Raw genomic sequence first — 18,658 nt, 5'->3', positions numbered from 1 at the left:
GGCGGTTTTCGAGTGGCGCTCAATTGAGTTGCACTCACTGTGAATAATTTAAACCTCATTATGGAATATTTTTTCTCTGTTGAAGTAGAGCTCAACTAAGGAGACTATAACCTAGACATACGTACATATGTATGAACATAAGGTTTTATATAGGTAAAGAATAATTAGCTTAGGTTTCTTAGGGATAATCCTAGATGTCTCTCTTCACTGAAGATAACTCTTGATACATAAAGACCAGCCAGGTTTCTTTCTGAATGAGTGGGCTTGTATGTAACAAATATGTTGGATATTGGGATTACTATTTTGAGCTATTTAGTTTTTGTAAATGAAATCAAGTATAGACAACTTAATTAAATGAATAACTAATTGCAATAATTTTGAGTATGCCACATTCAGAGTATGTCTGTCCGCTCAGCTGTTTTTGGCCCCCCCTCCTATTGGAGCATTATTATCATAAACAGCTATATGTGTGCTCTGCAGTTGGGCTACAGCTAAATCTTCCTACTTACGAGTACTTGGCATAGGCGTCGTTTGTGATACACGGGGGCCAAGTAGAACATTCCAGAATAATCCAATTAAAGCCAAAGTAGTGTGTATGGAAACCTTTACTTTTACACAATTTGCGAATCTCAGGCAGAAATGCCTTCAACCCAGGATGCGTGCCTCCTGTAAGCGGACTGGTTGCTCGCATTGTGAAGAAAATAGTAGGACAAATACAACTAAAAATTAATTTTTTTTAGCAGTTAAGCACCCCTTTCAGAGGAATTACACTGATCAGCCACTGAATATGTGGTCAGACGTCCATTTGCGCTCACTTAGTGTCCACTTTGTGGTTTATGTGTTTGCCTTTGTATGCCAATATGATGCTGGGATGCTGCGGTACCATACCGTCTGCCGTGCATTAAATGAGCATTAATTGAATTGGCAAAATTACGCTCCCAATAGAAATCGGCCGACCCCCTCTGCAAAACGCACAGAGTCTCTCTCACCCCCATCATGGACATTGTCGATTTCTGCACCCACAATGGAAAATTTTCCACTGCAATTTGAGTTTTTCATGGGAACTGGCGATACGATACAGTGGTGCCAGTGCCAGTGCGGCACAGGGCATAGTCAGCTGTTGTTCAGGTGTTATTCTCTTCCATGGAAACATACCAGAACCAGAGCCATGGCTGGCAACAGAAAAAGTTCGTTTTTGTTTTTGTTTAAATTTGAAGCATTTATTTATATTGAATAACTCTATCAATTAGGCATATTTGAATATACTCGTATTTATGTAGTAGTAGTAGTAAATATAAAGCATAGTTTTCAGAAAAACTCCAAATAATAATCGTCATCACAATGAACTAATTTTAAGCAATCACATACGAAACATAATGAAATCATAAATCACAACTCCAATCCGGCATTTGGAATACGCATTCTGTTAGCTAGCAATCCTAACTCTTAGTAAGAACTTGCACGAGTCTCAAAAGGAACTTATAATAAGGGGAAATCAATTAACTAGAAGTTTTTTTTATCAAATAAAGTAACTCAAAAGGTGTGATGGGCATGGTTATCTTGAGTCCTGGTTAAGCTTAAGCAAAGGATATATCGATAGTCGTATTTCATGTATTTTTTTGGTAAGCACATCTAGAGTTTGAAGCTAGGTAAACGAATTTCTAAGGCTCTATAGTGCTATAGTTATACATATTGTAAATATATATAGTATAGATGTTGTGGGGGTATGCATATGTTTATGTATTTATGTAGTAGTGTAGTGGTGTATTCTCTCCTACTTCTCGGGAATGGGTCGCAGTGTGGCTTTATCAACGTTGGGGCTCGGCGGCACCAGTGCCGTCTCCAGCTCGGGTATATCCAGGTCGGCTATGGGGTCACGCCAGTAGTTGAAGTTGGAGAACTCTGCGGCGGCCTCGTCGAGCTTCACCGGTGGAAATAGCTGATCGACAATGTACGTCATGCTGCAGTATCTGGAAGAATACATTACAGAGAGACGGATCGGGTGAGTGGAGAACGTCATAACAAAGCCCCCAAGCAGTAGGCAATGGGTGATCCGAGTGGGGTATTTTGTACGCCTCCCAAGAGTATGCAACACACAATGTGGGAGCATGATCGGGCGCCTAAGCGTGTGCTATGATATATAAATATTGCAATTACGTGTGCATCCAGCTCACAAAAGATCAATAAATGTATTCCTGAACTCCATCACCTAAAACTCATGCCACATTTCGCACAATTCGATTCGAAGCCACCAAAAACAAAGGTTTCCATCACAGCGATCATATTGATATCGTTTATTGGGTATATGGCTATATGGCTATAGATGTAGTAGGATACGACTATATCCAAAAGGTACTCTCGGCGTTTCGCTCTTTCACCTTAAAGCTAAACATTTATATCTGCTACTGCTGAGCAAAATACTTTCTGTTCCGGGAGCTTTGCTCCCGGGTTTCACTTCTGCCTTGACAAAACAAACATGGGACAAGGACACACTCCTGATAGTTCTCTCAGAAAACTCTTATCACAATTCATTCAAAGTCATTCTTGCTTGCACACAACCTTCTTTGGGAAGGACTTGAGCAGGGTTCTGGTCATAAGGTTATGTGGTCTGGGAATTGAGCCACGTTAGGTCTCGGCTCGTGGGCAGCAACGCGACTTCGTTCTTGGTCGACACTCGTCGGCTTCGCATAATGATGCCAACATCTGCCGACTGTTCACCGGGTTCGCCATCATCTTCATTGGCAAAATCATCATCGTAGAGGGCATCGTCATCGTCATCGTCATCGTCACTCATATCGGGCTCTACATCCACATCGTAGTCATCGCTGAACTGCAGCTCGTCCTCCAACTCGTCGTCGTCGAACACATCCGTGCGGTACTCGTACTCATCGTGATGGGTGAGCAGGGGAAAGTACTCGTCGACTTCTAGCGACTGATTGATGTAGCCACTGTATAAATTTGACAACCGAAAAATGCTTGAATCGATCGATTGATTGATTGTTTGATTGATTGATTGAGTTGGGTGCGGCTGAGTAGGAGAAGGCGGGTAGTACAATTAATACTACACAGACATAGGAGCGAGGAGAGGAGGATACATTCCACACGGGTGTGAAGGCGATACACCTGGCGTTACATGATGGAGTTAATGCGACTTCGATAGGCGGCTTGTGGTTATCGTTTATCGTTATCGCTTGCATTATCGAATGTGTGGCATGAGTTTGAGTTGTTCAGTTATCAGTTATGGGGGGAATACACCGGAAACATATATATAATGCAGATACATGGGAGTTACAAGCTAACATATAGACAGATCTGGAGTTGGGTTCCACCCGCTACTTACGAGGATTGGAATGTTTGTGTCAGCTCATGCTTCAGCTCGCCCTTGGTGTTGATGGTGAAGATGCGCATTATGGGAATGCCCACAGCCCGATAGGCCCACACATCCTGAAAAGCAGATTTAAGAGCGGTGTCAGCTGCGACTGTCACTGAAGGGAGATTGATTCATGGCACTTACATTGATCCGGTTGCCGTAGCCGGCGTAAAAGGGCTCCTTTTCGGGGAAGAGATCCCGAATGTCCGACAGGCAGGCGATCTTGAACTGCTCCGGCTTCTTCTCGATAACCTCGCGATGGAATGCCGATATCAGGGAGGTGGGATTCAGCAGCAGCGGCCCGTCGGGCAGCTTCACATTCCCCTGCCTGATGGAGCGCAGATATTCGCGTGTCAGTCGCGACTGGCCGATGGCACGGGCCGACAGATAGAGCAGCTTGTAGCCGTTCTGCTCGATCTTCGAGAACAACTGTGCGACACCCAGTTGGGCCCAGTCCTTGCCGACCATCGGCAATATGTGGCCCAGCACATCGGACCTCGTAATGGTCCCATCAATGTCCGAGATCACCACCTTGTCGTTGTGTTTCCATCGGTACAGGTAGCACTTGCAGCGCGACGTTCCCTGGTAGGCGGTCGTCACGCTGAACTCGATCTCGTTTGTGCCCTCCTTGAGGTTTAGTTTTTTCTGCAAAATGAAAATGAGGACATGAAAGGAACGGCTCTGTTGATCAACAATAGGCAGCGAGTACTTACAATGGCTTCCGAGCTAAGGCGCAGGGATTTCTTGTAGCGCTCCTTGGGCTCGTCGCTCTTGTTGGAGGCCATGGACAGCTCCTCGAGGTTGTCGACCAGCGCCGAGGTGTTCTCTGCATTCTCTGCCAGAGAGTCGCTCTTGCTCGGCGTCAGCTCGCTCATGTCCGTGGGTGAGAGTGGTCGCGAGGTTTGCGTCGCCACTGCAGCAGCCGGTTCCCCATCTGTAGAAAACGGTACATAAATATTTGTAATTCCAATTTGACAACAATTTAGCGACTTTTACCTTTCTCGTCTTTGCCGGGGGACAAGCCGAGGCTGACACGGTTGGGCGCTGCATCCTGTGAGCGCCTCCAGCTCCACCAGTAGCGCTTTGTTTGACCCGCCGGTCCAGCCTGGACAGCCTCGGGCATTTCGGGCTTATCGCCTTCGACATTTTGCGTTATCAACTGCTCAATGGCATCCTGGGGAGCAGAGTAGAGTTGTGGGGGGAACCATTAGCACGGGTTGAAGCAAGAGCGGGAGACACACAGATAGAGGAGTTAGGAGAGAGAGAGACTTACTTCGGTTAGTGGCTTCTGGAAGGTGATCATTGTCATGACAATGGGACATGCAGCCGTCCAGGGGTAGTATTTGCCATTTAGACGTACGACTAGGTTTGGCGATGAGAACAGACTGGGGTTTGCGCACACCTGCTCGGGCATTGGCATTGGCATAGGCGATTCATATGAGAGCATGGCATGGGTAGAGATGTAAAGACTTGTTAAACGGATGCAACGAGGCAACAGGCAATGGGGCGGTGCAGGTGCAGCAGTGAAGTGCAGCGGAGTTGAACACAGAGTACAGCGATGAGCCGTTGATTGGGTGGGATACTTACATCCGGGTAGCTGACCAAATGCCGGTCAAATTCCTCCTCCGAGGGGGGTCCTCCGTTCTCTGGCATGCCACTCATGGACATGGCCACAAAGTCCAAATATCTGCAAGAAGAATGCCAGCGATGAATCTCTGATAGAGTGGAAGCTTCGTTTTTGTAGATTACTTTTTGTCACGCTGCTGCTTGGTTTCATCAAAGTCCGAGTCCAGACTCTTCTGGCCCTCCTCCAGGGAACTGGGTGAGTGCGGCAGGCTGGTGCCATTGCCGCTCTCCCGGTCCTCCTCCAACGCTGTGGCCGGCGAAGACTCCTTCAACTTGGCACTGGGAAAGTAGAGGGCTGCCATCTCCGGGTCCATGGTGCCATCCAGATCGGACAGATAGATGTCTCCCGCCTCGTTGCCGACCTCCTTGCGCAGCCGATTGGCCTTCTTCATGAAGCTGAACATGCTGCTAAGCATCGAGTGTCGGTCGACCTGCTGGGCATCGGCCTCACTGATGGCCTCTGTCTTGGCCTGTTCCGGCAGCTCGCCCCAATTCCAATTGGTGGCGTTTGTATCGTCGCCGCATTGGCGCTGGTCCCGCGCCCGCATCGTTGTCTCCAGCTCGCTGTCGCTCTGGATGGGGCTGGAGGGACGGTTGGGACCGCCTCCAGATGGCGCTGTGATCTCTGTGTCGCTAAAGAAGTGAATATCCAGGTCTAGATGCTGCTTTGGGGCTGGTATTGGGGTGGAGTGGGACAGACATTCGTCTCCGGTGTGAGCCGTGAGCAATGGGGCAGAGGGCTGCTCGTCGTTGGAGGAGGAGTTGGCAGAGTTGTTGGCTGCAATGGAACTAGCTGGGGCATCGCCTTCATCAATGTTTGCCACTGTGGCCACACCCAATGCGGTGTTGGCGGTGGCGGTGGTGATGTCGCCACCGACAGCGCTACCCACTGAGCTGCTCGAGGAATTCTTGCGCTGTGCGTTCTTCTTCATTTGCGTCTTCTTGCGCCGCTTCTTGGTCTTGCTCTTGGACACATCCTTGGGATCCTTGGCCACCTCACTGGGCGCCACTGATGATACAGTTATATCGGGCTTTGGCTGCTCCTTCTCCTTCTCTTTCTCAACTTCCTTTACCGCCTCGGGTTCCGCTTCCGCTGGCTTCTTCTCGCTCTTCTCCTGGAAGAGCTCCTCGTGCTCCGCCCACTCCTGACGAATCTTCTGTGTGGTATACTCCTTGAGCTTCTCGCTCAGATTGCGCCTCTCCAGTGTGTTGTCCGTGTGCCTTATTCGGGATTAGAAGAGTCAAAATGTTTATTTTAGCCTGCACGCAAAATGCTTTGTCTGTAAAGCTTTGAAGTCTACCTGCGCATCGTGTAATCCGAGGCTTGATTCTCGAATTGTTTGCCATCTGCGGCCGCTTCCTTGGGCTCCTCCTTGGAGAAGTCGATGGAGTTGCGTCGCGGCAGTGGCAGGGGAATCTGCAACTCCTCGCTAGCGTTTCTAAAATGAGATGGCAAATGAATCTAGCGCTGGCTTGAAGCTGCTTTGGGCTGTCGGCACTTACTTGTCGGCTGTCACACCGCTGATATCCTCCATGGTGTCGTTGCCCTGTTCCCGCAGATTCATGAAGCTCAAGGGTATGGGCGATGTGGCCAGATTCGCTGGCAGCTCATCATCGTCATCGTCGAGGCACTCCTCCACAAAGAAAGCCTCGCCCGCATCCCCCAGCTTCATCTGAATGTCCACGGGTGCGCCATTGATCTCGATATCCACCTGGGGATGGTCGATGGAAGGTTATTTCAGGCTAAAATTACGTATTTTAGGATCTACTTACCACCTTCTCGCGACTGCGCAGCACTCCCAGCTTGCCGAAGCGCACATGGAAGGGCGAGCATTGGAACTCGCCGTCCTTCTGCTCCACCACGATCACATCGATGGCCCCCGTCAAGGTGGCTCCATTGATGTCGTTGTAGAAGTCTCGGAAATTGCTAAAGACGCGCGCCAGGCTGTTCATCTTTGTGTCTGCTTGGACTTGCCTTTTCTTTTCTTTTCTTTCCTTTCCGTTATGTTCTGTTTCGTTCCTTTTGGGACTCTTTCTGTGTCCTCTCTTGTGTTGGCCTTGTTCTAATCTTCTTGTCTAATCGCAATCGCACCTGTATATATGGCTATGACTGTGTGTTGCTGCTGTTTTCTGTGTGTGTATTCCCTGTTTAGTTTTATATGGTGGCCATTTTTATTGGAAGGCGGTCAAATACGCCGCTTATTGGCGGCGGCACCAGCTCTCCGGGTTTTGTTCTGTCCGGGACTTTGAACCCTCACGCTGAATTATGGCAACTGTAAAAGGTAATGCAAAATTTAAAATATGAGTAATCTGCGTCGCTTATTGCCGACATTTATTCCCCCCGGTTGACAACGCATTCAAAATAGACAAATTGCATCAGCGCGCAAGTGCATCCCGTCCTTTGGCCACTCTGAAGCCGTAACAGTGCCCACAAAAACAGAGGAGCATTTGCACCCAATTATTTTTAGCATTTCGTTCTTTCTTTGAGTGCTCAAAGTCAAGGTAATGTTTGAATGGATGAGCATAACCATCCCAACCCCAGGGGTTTCTACAACGTGACGTATGCTGTGTTTGAGAGAGAAGGGGAGGAACCTTATGGCCAACACTCACAGCCCTTGTTTAATCATGTATTACGGCAAGTTCAAGGTAGGGACCCCGACGACTGTCCGCTTTAGTTATGCCATCTGTGGCAAAACTATTTATGAGTATTTATGAGTGTTCATTCCCATCGAATTGGTGTTGTAAAAGCCGCTCTTATCAGCTGTGCTGCGGTCACCTACATAAATACATACATACATATGTATGTGTGTATGTATTCTCGTACGTATTTCAGTGGCGTGATAAAACATGGAGTAAATACTTGTAGCAGAATGTATTGCTGCGTGCGTATTAATCATAGCGCAACACGGAAAACATCACGCGACATCAACATCGAACTCGATGCTATATTCACAGAAAATAAGCAATAAGCACTAAAATAGCAAGACACTCAAACACGAAATGGATGGAGTTCAATGTCCATCGAGCGAACCGATAATTTTAACAATGGTTGTGGGTGTTCTGTGCCTGCCAGACAACAATCCGACCAATCAGAATGATAAGCGAAACAATGCAAGAATCAAAATGTACTTCGTACATAAACATACATTGTGGATGTATACTATACTAACTCGTAATCAATTGTAAGCTGTGCTCCCGAACCGAAAGACTGGAAGAGCAGACATCACCCCAGATCACGCCATCTGTCACGCGTTGCGGGCCCTGCCTCACTTTCACCTGCGAAACTGCAGAGCAAAGCGTGGAGCAATCAAAACAACATTCGATGGATATGGAAACGCAAGAAAAACGCACCCGAAGCAAAGAGAGAATCGGGGTTATAACAAAACTTGAAACAAACCTCGAAGAGTTGCAGTCGCAGACAAATGCATATGCAAGGGAATTTGTTATCCACTCAGAGACCACAGCAGACAAAGGAGTCGCATTTCGACACAGCTCTGACTCTGACTCTGACTCAATTTCAGAAGATAAAGAACTTTTAAATGCAAGTTTGCAACTCGCAGTGCGGGATTTTGCATCTGGCCTTTTATTTCTGTTCAAATCTGCTGAGATGTCGTTGCCAACGATAATCACATGCCCCGAGTTCAGTGTTTATTTGAGTTGTATTATTTGTGGGGGTCTGGTCTGGGGTTGAGTCACGATCAAAGTCCAGAAACCAGAGAACACTCGGAAGAATCAGAATGCACGACGAAAGAGACGCGCGCGCGGGCAAACAAAAACAAACGCGGGGACCAAAGTCTACATAAAATAGAGGTGCCTGCCAAGAATTCTGTGGCGGACCCGAATGCAGACGTGTGTACGTTCAATGTTCTCGAAATTATCTCTAGTATAATGGAAATTTTATTTCACTTATTTGCTATGTCATTTGCATTTTCACTACCTTGTTTTCGGTGTGTTTGAAAATATTTTATTATGGTTGCAGTTCAGTTTTCAGCAGAATTGTTTGCTGTGCTGCTGTGCCCTTGAAAACACTAGCGAGGAACTATCAAAGCCTCACTCTATTTCCTCCAGCACTTTGGCTCGTTTTCGTTCACTTGACAGACAATTCTCGTTTGTTTCTTGTATTTTCACAATGTTTTTAGTGGCACTCTCCACTGCGTGGCTACTGTTCCGTTCAGTTGGTTTTAGTTGTGGATTTTTAGTTTGTTGCTCCGACGACTGCTGCGGCAGAACTGAGCGACGGAAAAGTTCAGTTAATCGAATTAAGCACCTGCTTGTCCATGTGTGAGTGCGTCGCTCGAGAGAGCGACAAGCCAGAGAGAGCGTTGCTTGTTATTTAAGAGCAAAAGCTGGGCAAAAACAAAACAGGTAAAACCGGATAGTCATGTAACTTGTAGTTGTTGCTATGGCTATGTGCAGATATACATAAATAAATATATTATATACAGCAGCTGCTTTATTCAATCTATTCTCTCTCTCTCTCTCTCTGACTGGCATGTTGCTCTTCCTCTCTCTCTCTTTCTGTTGTTTGCGACTTAATAACTGTGCTTGTCAGCTGCTGGCTGCGATCGTCGCAGCTGTTCCTGCTCTCGCTGAGCTGTTGCTGCCATTGTTGCAATCGAGAGAGCTTTTAGTGCATGTTCTTAGCGTAATTCACTCGTAAACAAATTAAATCTGTCCATGTACGTCACTTCCAGTTGTTTACCAGCACACCAGCAAACTATAGCTTTGATCTCAGAGTGATTATACAGGAAATGTTCCACTTTTACGTATTATACAATCTTTGAGCAATAGAATTCGACTGCTAATGAGTGTGGCCCGAATCGGAACATGGTCAAAGCAAATATACAAGAAAATAAGAACAATTCGTCACCGTTTCGGACTGTGGAATATTTTCCCAGAGTGTCTGTCTGTCCCTACAAATTGCTGATGAGTGCCAACAAATCGCGGAGGCTAATTAATGCTTGTGTTTATGAATAAAAAATATAATTTGATAAATAGTTGACAAATAAACAAACCCAAAAACAACAGCAATATAAAAACGGATAGAACTGATAATAAAAAAATAAAGAAAAAAGGAAGAAGGTGATTTTTCATAATTTAAATAATTTAAATTTATTCATAAAACGATTAAATGATAAAACTACCGAAAACATAGCAATTAAACATATGCATGAAAAATATGTACATGTAAAAAGTTGTACAAAAAATATACTCTAGATTCCTCTATCCGTTTTCCGCTCTTCTACGTAATAAATACTTTAGCGTGATAAAAATACAAAATAATTGGCAAAGGCAGATGACGACACATGCAGGCTATATGGATACAATATGGTAGAGTAAATATAGTAAATAATCATGTATCTATGCAACTAACATTAATCAAAACACAAATTAATGATATTAGCAATAGTTAAGAATAAAAATAACAGAAAAGGCTCTTCTGCTTGGGCTTGGGCTTAGCTCTCAGTTTCTCTAATGGTTTCTGAATTTTTTATTGGTTCCTAAAGAAGACAATAGTCAATATAAAACGCGCGAGCACTCAGTTCTCACATACATCCTTCACTTGGGAGTGGTCGTGGACTTGCGGCGGGCATCCGTTATAGCACCCCAGAGCTCGATGATGAAGTCGTCGGTGAAGCCAAAGGACTCGAGGTCCGAGCTGTCAATGGACTCGGCAAAGTCCATTGAGTTCGACTTTTTGTCACCCAAATCCCAGATCTGCGACGCCAGCTCCGTGTCGTTGATGCCCATGAAGGACTCGAGCAGATTATTGATGGCATCGATCCCGGCCACCGTGGCCTCGTCGAACTGCGGCTCGATCTGTGCATTTCCATTGGCCTTGAAACGTAACGTCTCCTTGCCACTGCCATAGTTGCGTCCGCCGCCGGCGCTGCCTGTGGCGCGCGACTGACTGCGCGGCCCAATGCCCTGGAAACCGCTTCGCACGGGCTCCACCAGGCGCAGCGTGAAGGTATCACCTGTGGGAATGTCCTTGAGCATGCGGGCCACCTCGTAGTGCCGCTTGCCAACCATATTCTGGCCATCCAGCTTCTCGATGTGATCGCCCACACAGATGTGCTCGATGCGGTCGATGATCGAGTCCTCTTTGATGCGCTTGATGAAGGCATAGCCGGCCCCATTGTCGGTGATGGTCAGCCCGAGGGCCTCCTGTGACTTGACTATCTCGATCTCCTTGGGCCGACCCTTGCGGTGGGCGAATATGAAATCATCCAGACCTATCTGCCCGCCCAACAGACGGGCCATGTCCACCTTGTGCGAGTTGAGCGTACAGAACAGGATGTCCTTTTCCGAGATGTCGAAGCATTCGGCGATCTTCTGGTACAGCTCTCGCACGCTCGAAAAGTCGTGGATGAGTCCAGTGGGGCTGCCGTGCGCCAGCTGGCAGTGGAACACCAGTGGGGGCTTCGCGTAGTCGGCGCTGTGGTTATTGTTATTGTTGTTCTGGATGGTGACGGGTACGCCCGAGGCTCCTTTGCCCTTCCCCCCATCACTGTTGTTGCTGTTCTGTGAGGTGTTATCTGCTGCAGTTCCCGGCTTGGAGGTTTTCCTCGTGAAGAGTGGCATGACTGGTGGTGTCTGGTCTCTGGTTGCTCAGAAATCTATGCGGTTTTATAATATATTTTATGATCTTTTGGCATGTATCCTCGTATCCTGTTATTTTGCTCTTGGATCTGTGTGCGTAGAAGAAGGGTGGGATCACTTGGGATTAGGCGATTCAATGCTCAATTCAATGTGGTAGTAGAATATGTTCAATTCTGATGTGAGTGGTAATTATAGTATTATTTGTGTGTCGCAGTTACAGGTTAGTCAAGGTGATTAGCTGATGTTTATACAAAGGTGAGCTCTGTACAGTAAAGAACCCATAACCATAATCAATACAATGTGCATAGGTTTTTATCTAATCGGTTCACTCAAAAGTTGTAAATTTCAAACAGGAAACGTGCTTTATAAGTGGTAGTACAAGTGATGAATCAGAGTTCGATCCATAGGGTCGAAAATTTGTTTGATTATTGATATATTAAGTTGGTAGTTAGTGGCTATCAGTGGCCAGCTTATCGCGAATTTAAAATATTAAATTAGTCACACGAAAAGTGATTGCACTTTGAGGTTATGTTATACACGAGAGGCAATCCAGCAACAGCTGCTGAGCGCGAGTTCTCTCTCTCTCTCTCTCTCTCGAATAAGGCACAAGCTTTAACGGTAATTAATCACTGGAATTAAGAGACAGTTTTGGTATATTACCCAGCCTGGAACACGAAACAGCGGCAGCAGCAAGAAAATCAAATTCAACGGCGTAAAATCACATTGGAATTGAACGAATTTCTATTACTATCAAACTAAGTATTTGAGTACTTTTTGTTTGGTTCTTTCCAGCGATAAGATTGACAAAATGTATGATAAGACAACGGCAAAAGATAAGCGGACCGGACTCTTTATCGGGCTGCAAAACGTCCGCCCGTAGTAGTCCGTCAAAGTGTACTGAACCTGCAGTTAAATGCCAGGCCATCAGCTGGAAGCGACGACCATCATCACTCAATCGGTGGCATGGCATTCAGCTGTACTCCACTCTCTGTCTCTATCTTTCCCCCCTTACCACTTCCGCTCAATGGGAGAAATGTCTGTCTGTCGCAGAGGAGTTCATGAACCTTCCGCCCTCTGGATGCCTCTTCCCTTGCACGTTGTTTGTTGATATAATCCAGTTACAGCACCAGGAGAAAAACTGTTACAACTTTTATACACTGATAATTTTGATAAGCAAATGAAATTCTCAAAATAAATTTAGACTCTGAGTGAAGTATAAATGATAGCGAAAGGCATTCTTTGATTTGCTGCTACATATATTGGTACTGTAGTACACAGAAGCATTGATCCAACATAGCAGTTCTGTCTGTCGCCTGCTTGATCTGCCCCATCTAAGACGAGCCCCTTAATTGATATTTACATACAAACGTGCTCACATACGAGTATGTTTTTATGACTGGGCGCCGAGTGGTTTCCACTATGTAATATATGTATTTTATTCGTGAGCAAAACAACTATTTCTAGCTGCTAGCCGAGTGGATGGATAGATAACCCACCGCCGCATCAAGGTCGAAATAGTTGAGAGCGCGTGAGTCGCTCGCACCTTAACCGATCTGATTCTGAATGGTTCGCAGCAAAGAACACATACAGAAGATACTCGTAGTTTCAGATACATATTGATGTTATACGCGGTACCACAAAGCATAGAAGCTTGTGCGGAAGTGAGCAGAGAGGCCGGCAGTCAGGCCCCCTTCGAAGAGCAAAAACCGGTACGGTGTGGTGCGATCAATGCTCTCTCTTCTCAAGATTATGGGACAAAAACTTTATGCGAATTTCAACAAATTGTTAAACAAAAAGAGATCGATAAAGAGCTACAAAAAATATACATATGCCCGGAGGTATCATAAATTATGAGACGCAGTGTCATTAGTGTTAAGGTAAGGGAAATTCCATGTTGCGAGCATCGATTGATTGATCGCTCTCTCTCTCTCTTCAAATGCTGTTTGGCCGATCAATGGCCCCCGCCGTTAGATAGTTTTCTCTCTGGCGATTTCATAATTGTGGGTTAATTGTTTTGCTTTGAATAAAGCGTAAACAACTTAAAACGCTTCCGCGTCGCCGGCTGTTTGTCCCGTCTCCCCCCCTCGATGCTGTATCTGTTGTTCTATTCCAACTTGTTTACCCGCCTCTGATTGGTCGCCGGCGTGGGCTCGACGCTCCCCCCGTCTGTGGTGGATACATAGAAGATCTGTAAATCGCTGTAAACAACACAAATAATGCATTTTTTTAGGTTACAGAAGGAACGTGCGGGTGAAAACAACATCAGATACAGAAAAACAGAACTGGTGGCAGAACAAAGTGTAAACATCAGAGGTATGCCGATACTACGTGTGGCAAAGGCGCTCGTGGGGCACCCCAATATAAAGTGAATGATGGTTGCAATTCTGTTTTGTGTTTTTCATTCAAAGCTTTAGTAATTTATGGATTAGTTACAATTCTCTGTGTAGGTTAGTTCTCTGTTTTCTTTCTTAATGAAGTTTCACGAAAACAATGCCATAAAAACATTTCTATTTACACCATCGAGAAGGCAACGCGTGTGGGGGAATTGGACGGCGATAGTGGGGCCCGTCAATGTGTTTACATGTAAGTCGATAAAGCGGATCCAAGGGATAGCGAACTATGTATGCACATATCAAGGGTATTTTTAATTTCATTGCAGCTGGTAATTGTCTTGTTCTTTTTGCTGCTGATTTCGTTTGGCGTTGGCTATGATATCATCTGAAACTCAGAGGCAGGAATCGATATGTTATCAATTAGCTATTCAAATAAACATATAAATACAAATAAACTTATACGCTTGAGTGTGCCTTATTTCTTAGCTTAATTTTGCTAGCTAAAACATATAAGCATATTTGAAATAATTGCAAGAATGTATAATAATCTAATCATAGTGCTGGCGGAAGCAACAAACATCAAACAGAAAATATGCTGGAAATAATGATAATCTCACAAGTTTATGATAACCATGTCATTGCAGAACATATGAAAATATTTACTAGTTTTATTTAGTCAATTGCACTTTGTACATCGATCCACTTCCGGGACCCATAAAGAAAAATGCGGCTCTATCCTTAGCTACATACATATATACAAATTACTTATATTTAGTATCATATATTTTGCAATATATTATATTCATTCATCCCCCAAAAGATGTGATGTCGATATTTGCGGAGCCTTGGAAACCCAAAGGTTGGGTATTTCTTTTAAATGTTTATCGTATCAACAAACTTTGAGTATGTATTCAATGCCAAATGGCTATTAAGAGAGTACAAACGAAAGAGAAACAAGCTATAAAATTTAAGAGAGTGCTCTCCACAACAAAGAGTGCATAAAAGCACTGTAAAAAGCTCCGAAAAGAGAGAAACAACATGGAGAAAAAGCGGGCGGGTGGGTTGAACGTGTCGCTGGGGATCGAGCATTTCGTTGACTAGGTCAATTTTTGCGACTCCACAAAATTCGCCGGCAACGGTGCTGCAGGGGAAAAAAGACAGCGGATCCAACGGACTTGTGATCTTTGGCAACGGTGAAATTTAATTCCAAAAGTCAACATTTTGTGGGCAAAGCAGAAAATTGAGCTGATGCAAAATGAGGGGTAATATTGGGGGTTCGGGGACAAAGCAAATGTTGGAGATAGATAGATGTGCATATGTGTATGTATGTGCTAGTTTTAGTGGAGGATAATATGTGTGCATAAGTATATGTAAAGTGAAAGCGCTTTTGGTTGGTCACTCATTGGAGTTGGAAGCAAAAAAATTGGGATAGACATCGGGAGATGTCGGGCTAAAAGAGCCTTTACTGTACCCGGATAAGCAAATCTCAAATTCCACAGATGACTCAGATTTTACGAGACTGATAACGGAGACTGAGTATTAGTGCTTCTGTACGATAATCCCATCTTAATATTTTTCAAACACTATTGTTTGAAGTAAGTGAACAAAAAAGCCCATAATTTATGCACCTTTTTTTTGGTTTGGCATTTACAGACACAATTTTGTTTAGTTTTTGTTTGTAAGTACATACTCGAGTATATTTTTCACTGCATTATTCATAATTTGCTGCCTCTTTACCTTCGCTATGGCCGCTTCTTGAGGTTTGACCTTTTCCCTACCCGACACAAAAAACAAAACTAAACCGAATGTCGATAGTGTAAATGCCGTGATCCAGTGCACTGAACTCGGCTCAGGTTCATTTTCATTGCAGCCCTACAGCCGTACAGCGCAGTGTCTGTGCCTGGGCTGACGTATCGAATCACCCTTTATGTGGAGCACCAGCACTGGGGCCTAGAGAGCATAACAAACGTCAGATGAAGGGCGGGGGGCGGAACACCGAAATAACAATGAACACATGCAGAGACCACACAGCACACACACACGAAGAAAATACTGGAGCAGTTTTGAAAACATTTAACCGTTTCACCTCGCTGAACCCTGGGCACGAATGAGCAAATTAAGCAAACGAATTATAGCCCCGAAAAAAAAAGATCCGTAGCCAACCAAGTCTGTTTTGGGCCAAAATTAACAAACACGCAGCACCTTTCAACCTTAATCTCTTGGCAAAATTCCTTTAAAAGAGATAAGAAAAGGCGTGGCAATTAAATTCAGAGAGGAAATTAACAAATTAAAAGGTTTTATAACTGAATTCAACGGATATTCATTCAAGTTTGTTCTAAGTACGAGCAGCACATGATCGCCTACTTATAGGAAAAACGTAATTGCAGTGATATTGCACATATGAATGCGCAGAAGCAACGTAGAGAGCGGGCCATAAAAAGCACAGTTAAACTGATTACGAACATGACATGACAATGCCAGAGCCTTTACACTGAACCGTCGGCATGGCAACCCCCGGCTGTGGCTCGAACAATGAAGCCGATTCTTGGCGCTGCGCTGCCGCTTTTCATAAAAAAAAATGCGGCGCGTATTGAAATGTCACGCAAGCAATTTACATAAATGGAATAGCTTCCGCTTGAAGAGAGGAGAGAATCAGCAACAACAATAGGACAGACGCCGATGCATCAGAGAAGGAGAGTATCAGAGAGCCTATGCCTATTTGTATGTGCACGTACGAAAACAACTGTTACGAGGAATGGAACCGCAAAAGGTAGCACATGCGGAAGACAGAGAGAGATAGAGGTACAGAAGCAACAAGACAGAGAGTACTTTGGAAGAGAGAATTGTGATACCTTTTACCATTATGGGTAATCGATCAATGCTCACAAACTTAACAGTTACTCTCTCTCTCGTTCCTCTGGCAAAATGGTTAAGCCACAAAACTTTGCTTTGCATTTGCATTTCTTTTCGTTTGGAGCCCACTGGCCAACTTCACGGTTTCTTAACAAGTTAATCTGCCTACAAATTGCCCAAGTCTTGAGTTTCTTTGGTCATGCTTGGATCTTTCGTCGCCCCGACTCCCCCACAAAGAACCTGAGAATTGGTCTGGGATGGAAAACTCAATGCGTAGCGGCACGTGCTCTTGGCTAAGACAGCACCGATGGATGCAGCAGTAGACACAAAAACGATGAAAAGTTGTAATAATTTCTATTTTGATGTGCGTGCTGGCTCCGAAAATGAAATGCCCAGCAGCAATTGTGTGAAATTTTTTCTTTTTATAATCGTTATGCTTTTATGGCCATCCCACCACGGTCTCGCTGCGCAAGTAGTATTTTGTAATTTTACTTTTCCTTCCTTTCGATGTCGGAAAATCAATCTGGCCGTGAAATTGGGTAGCTGAAAAACGTGCTTTTGTACCCCGGCCAACCGAAATTTTGTTGTGCGGCGACGCAGTAGTCGAAGACAGCCGGCACCTCGAAAACACCAAGAAATACCCAACCTCAATCTGGAGTTGTATATCGTCCAACATAAACAAGAATCTGCATGTACTCGTATTTGAGGCAGGGAATGCCCAAAACATTGTTTTGACTACATGCTTTGCCGGTTACATAGGAATAAATTATGTTTGCCTGTCTGGGGGGTTTTTTTCGGGGGTTGGTCTGATGGATGAAATCATTTCCGCTGTTCACGAGGTCGGTCCACGAGGTTCTCCTAGTGGAGAGTTTGACATGACATAAGTGGGGTGTGGTTGTGCTGCCCATTGGCTGTGGAAAACACTTGTCCGTCAGCGACTAAAGTTAATAATTAACTGGCAAACGTGACACGCCCTGAACAGCAGCTGCTAAAAATCGATAAGCTAGCGAAACTGCATCGATTTATGGAATGCCCTTTCCCAGGTGCTTAAGAAACATAGTAAATTGCAGAATGGAATCACATGTTACATGTGATGGGAGGGGGAAATCACATGACTAATATTTACACAAAAGATGGGAAAATGTATGCCCAGCCACCACCAAGCCACCTTTCACTTTATTTGTTGGCTGCTAAAAAATATATATGTGTTAGGCAAATGAATGAATGCCAAAGATGCTGCTGCTGCCACAATGGAAAATGGTAAAGAAACCAATTTGTATGTATAAGCAGACTCCACCACGCACCAGCACCAGCACCAGCACCAGCACAAGCATCAGGCAGAAATGGAGACAAGAGACAGAGACACAGCCAAGACCAGATCAGACGTCAATATCGAAAGTTGGTTGCAATACGCACCTGCTGCGGCTGCCGCTACTGCTTATGCTACTCCTCTCAGACTGCACTTCACTGCGTATATCAATTCGCCAATAATTGCTTTGTCTGGTGCCGTAGTTGTAGGTTTTCCGACTTCCACTTGACTTTGACTCTCCTGGGCGCGAGAAAGCACCGCTAATGAGCGAGGAAAGCGGACGTACCGTATCAGACTCTCAGAGCCCAGACCAGGTTGTTGTTGCTGCTGCTGCTGCTACTCGAGCGCGCACACACACACACACACAGACAAAACAATTTGTTCTTTTTTTTAACACGTTATTGAATCTCTTTCACCAAACCAACTGGTTTTTTAGTGCTCGCTAAATACACACACATTAACCAACCACTTTCCAGGGTTCTTCTTTTTTTATGATTTCGCAACTCAAACTACGACTGGAGCTCTATGGAAACATTCCAGATTTTGGCGATTCGTCACTACACA

At 45.0% G+C, this 18,658-nt stretch overlaps 2 protein-coding genes across 7 annotated transcripts; both read right to left on the bottom strand.

Annotated features, from left to right (window-relative positions):
* Positions 1-1,228: 1,228 nt before the first annotated feature.
* On the bottom strand, positions 1,229-18,333 carry LOC117578840 (phosphatidate phosphatase LPIN2). 5 transcript variants are annotated; one of them, XM_034264619.1, is made up of 12 exons: positions 18,202-18,333; positions 6,770-7,269; positions 6,500-6,708; positions 6,298-6,435; positions 5,120-6,217; positions 4,958-5,057; positions 4,644-4,772; positions 4,367-4,544; positions 4,084-4,304; positions 3,515-4,015; positions 3,341-3,444; positions 2,265-2,948 (listed from the first exon to the last, which is right to left on the bottom strand). In XM_034264619.1, the coding sequence occupies exons 2-12, from the start codon at positions 6,947-6,949 to the stop codon at positions 2,600-2,602; spliced, it is 3,207 nt and encodes a 1,068-aa protein (XP_034120510.1). In that variant the 5' UTR covers positions 6,950-7,269; positions 18,202-18,333; the 3' UTR covers positions 2,265-2,599. The 5 variants fall into 5 exon arrangements, with proteins under 5 accessions (XP_034120513.1, XP_034120512.1, XP_034120510.1 ...); XM_034264617.1 differs by lacking the exon at positions 18,202-18,333 and adding an exon at positions 8,934-9,224; XM_034264622.1 differs by lacking the exons at positions 2,265-2,948; positions 4,644-4,772; positions 18,202-18,333 and adding exons at positions 1,229-1,970; positions 8,934-9,224.
* Positions 10,435-18,336, bottom strand: LOC117578861 (PDZ domain-containing protein GIPC3). 2 transcript variants are annotated; one of them, XM_034264650.1, is made up of 2 exons: positions 18,202-18,336; positions 10,435-11,688 (listed from the first exon to the last, which is right to left on the bottom strand). In XM_034264650.1, the coding sequence occupies exon 2, from the start codon at positions 11,579-11,581 to the stop codon at positions 10,556-10,558; it is 1,026 nt and encodes a 341-aa protein (XP_034120541.1). In that variant the 5' UTR covers positions 11,582-11,688; positions 18,202-18,336; the 3' UTR covers positions 10,435-10,555. The 2 variants fall into 2 exon arrangements, with proteins under 2 accessions (XP_034120541.1, XP_034120542.1); XM_034264651.1 differs by lacking the exon at positions 18,202-18,336 and adding an exon at positions 12,612-12,749.
* Positions 18,337-18,658: the final 322 nt, after the last annotated feature.

This window comes from Drosophila guanche, unplaced genomic scaffold (genome assembly GCF_900245975.1).
Source record: "Drosophila guanche unplaced genomic scaffold, DGUA_6, whole genome shotgun sequence".
In the NCBI taxonomy this organism is placed as follows: domain Eukaryota; kingdom Metazoa; phylum Arthropoda; class Insecta; order Diptera; family Drosophilidae; genus Drosophila; species Drosophila guanche.
This window is presented reverse-complemented; position numbering and strand designations above follow the sequence as displayed.

What these genes read in the sequence shown, in the direction of transcription:
- LOC117578840 (XM_034264619.1), bottom strand. Translation starts at nt 6,949, where the DNA reads ATGAACAGCCTGGCGCGCGTCTTTAGCAATTTCCGAGACTTCTACAAC. An exon ending in TCGGATTACACGATGCGCAG is followed by an intron (nt 6,218 to 6,297) that starts GTAGACTTCAAA and finishes ATCCCGAATAAG; the next exon opens with GCACACGGACAACACACTGG. An exon ending in GCCTTAGCTCGGAAGCCATT is followed by an intron (nt 4,016 to 4,083) that starts GTAAGTACTCGC and finishes TTCATTTTGCAG; the next exon opens with AAAAAACTAAACCTCAAGGA.
- LOC117578861 (XM_034264650.1), bottom strand. Translation starts at nt 11,581, where the DNA reads ATGCCACTCTTCACGAGGAAAACCTCCAAGCCGGGAACTGCAGCAGAT.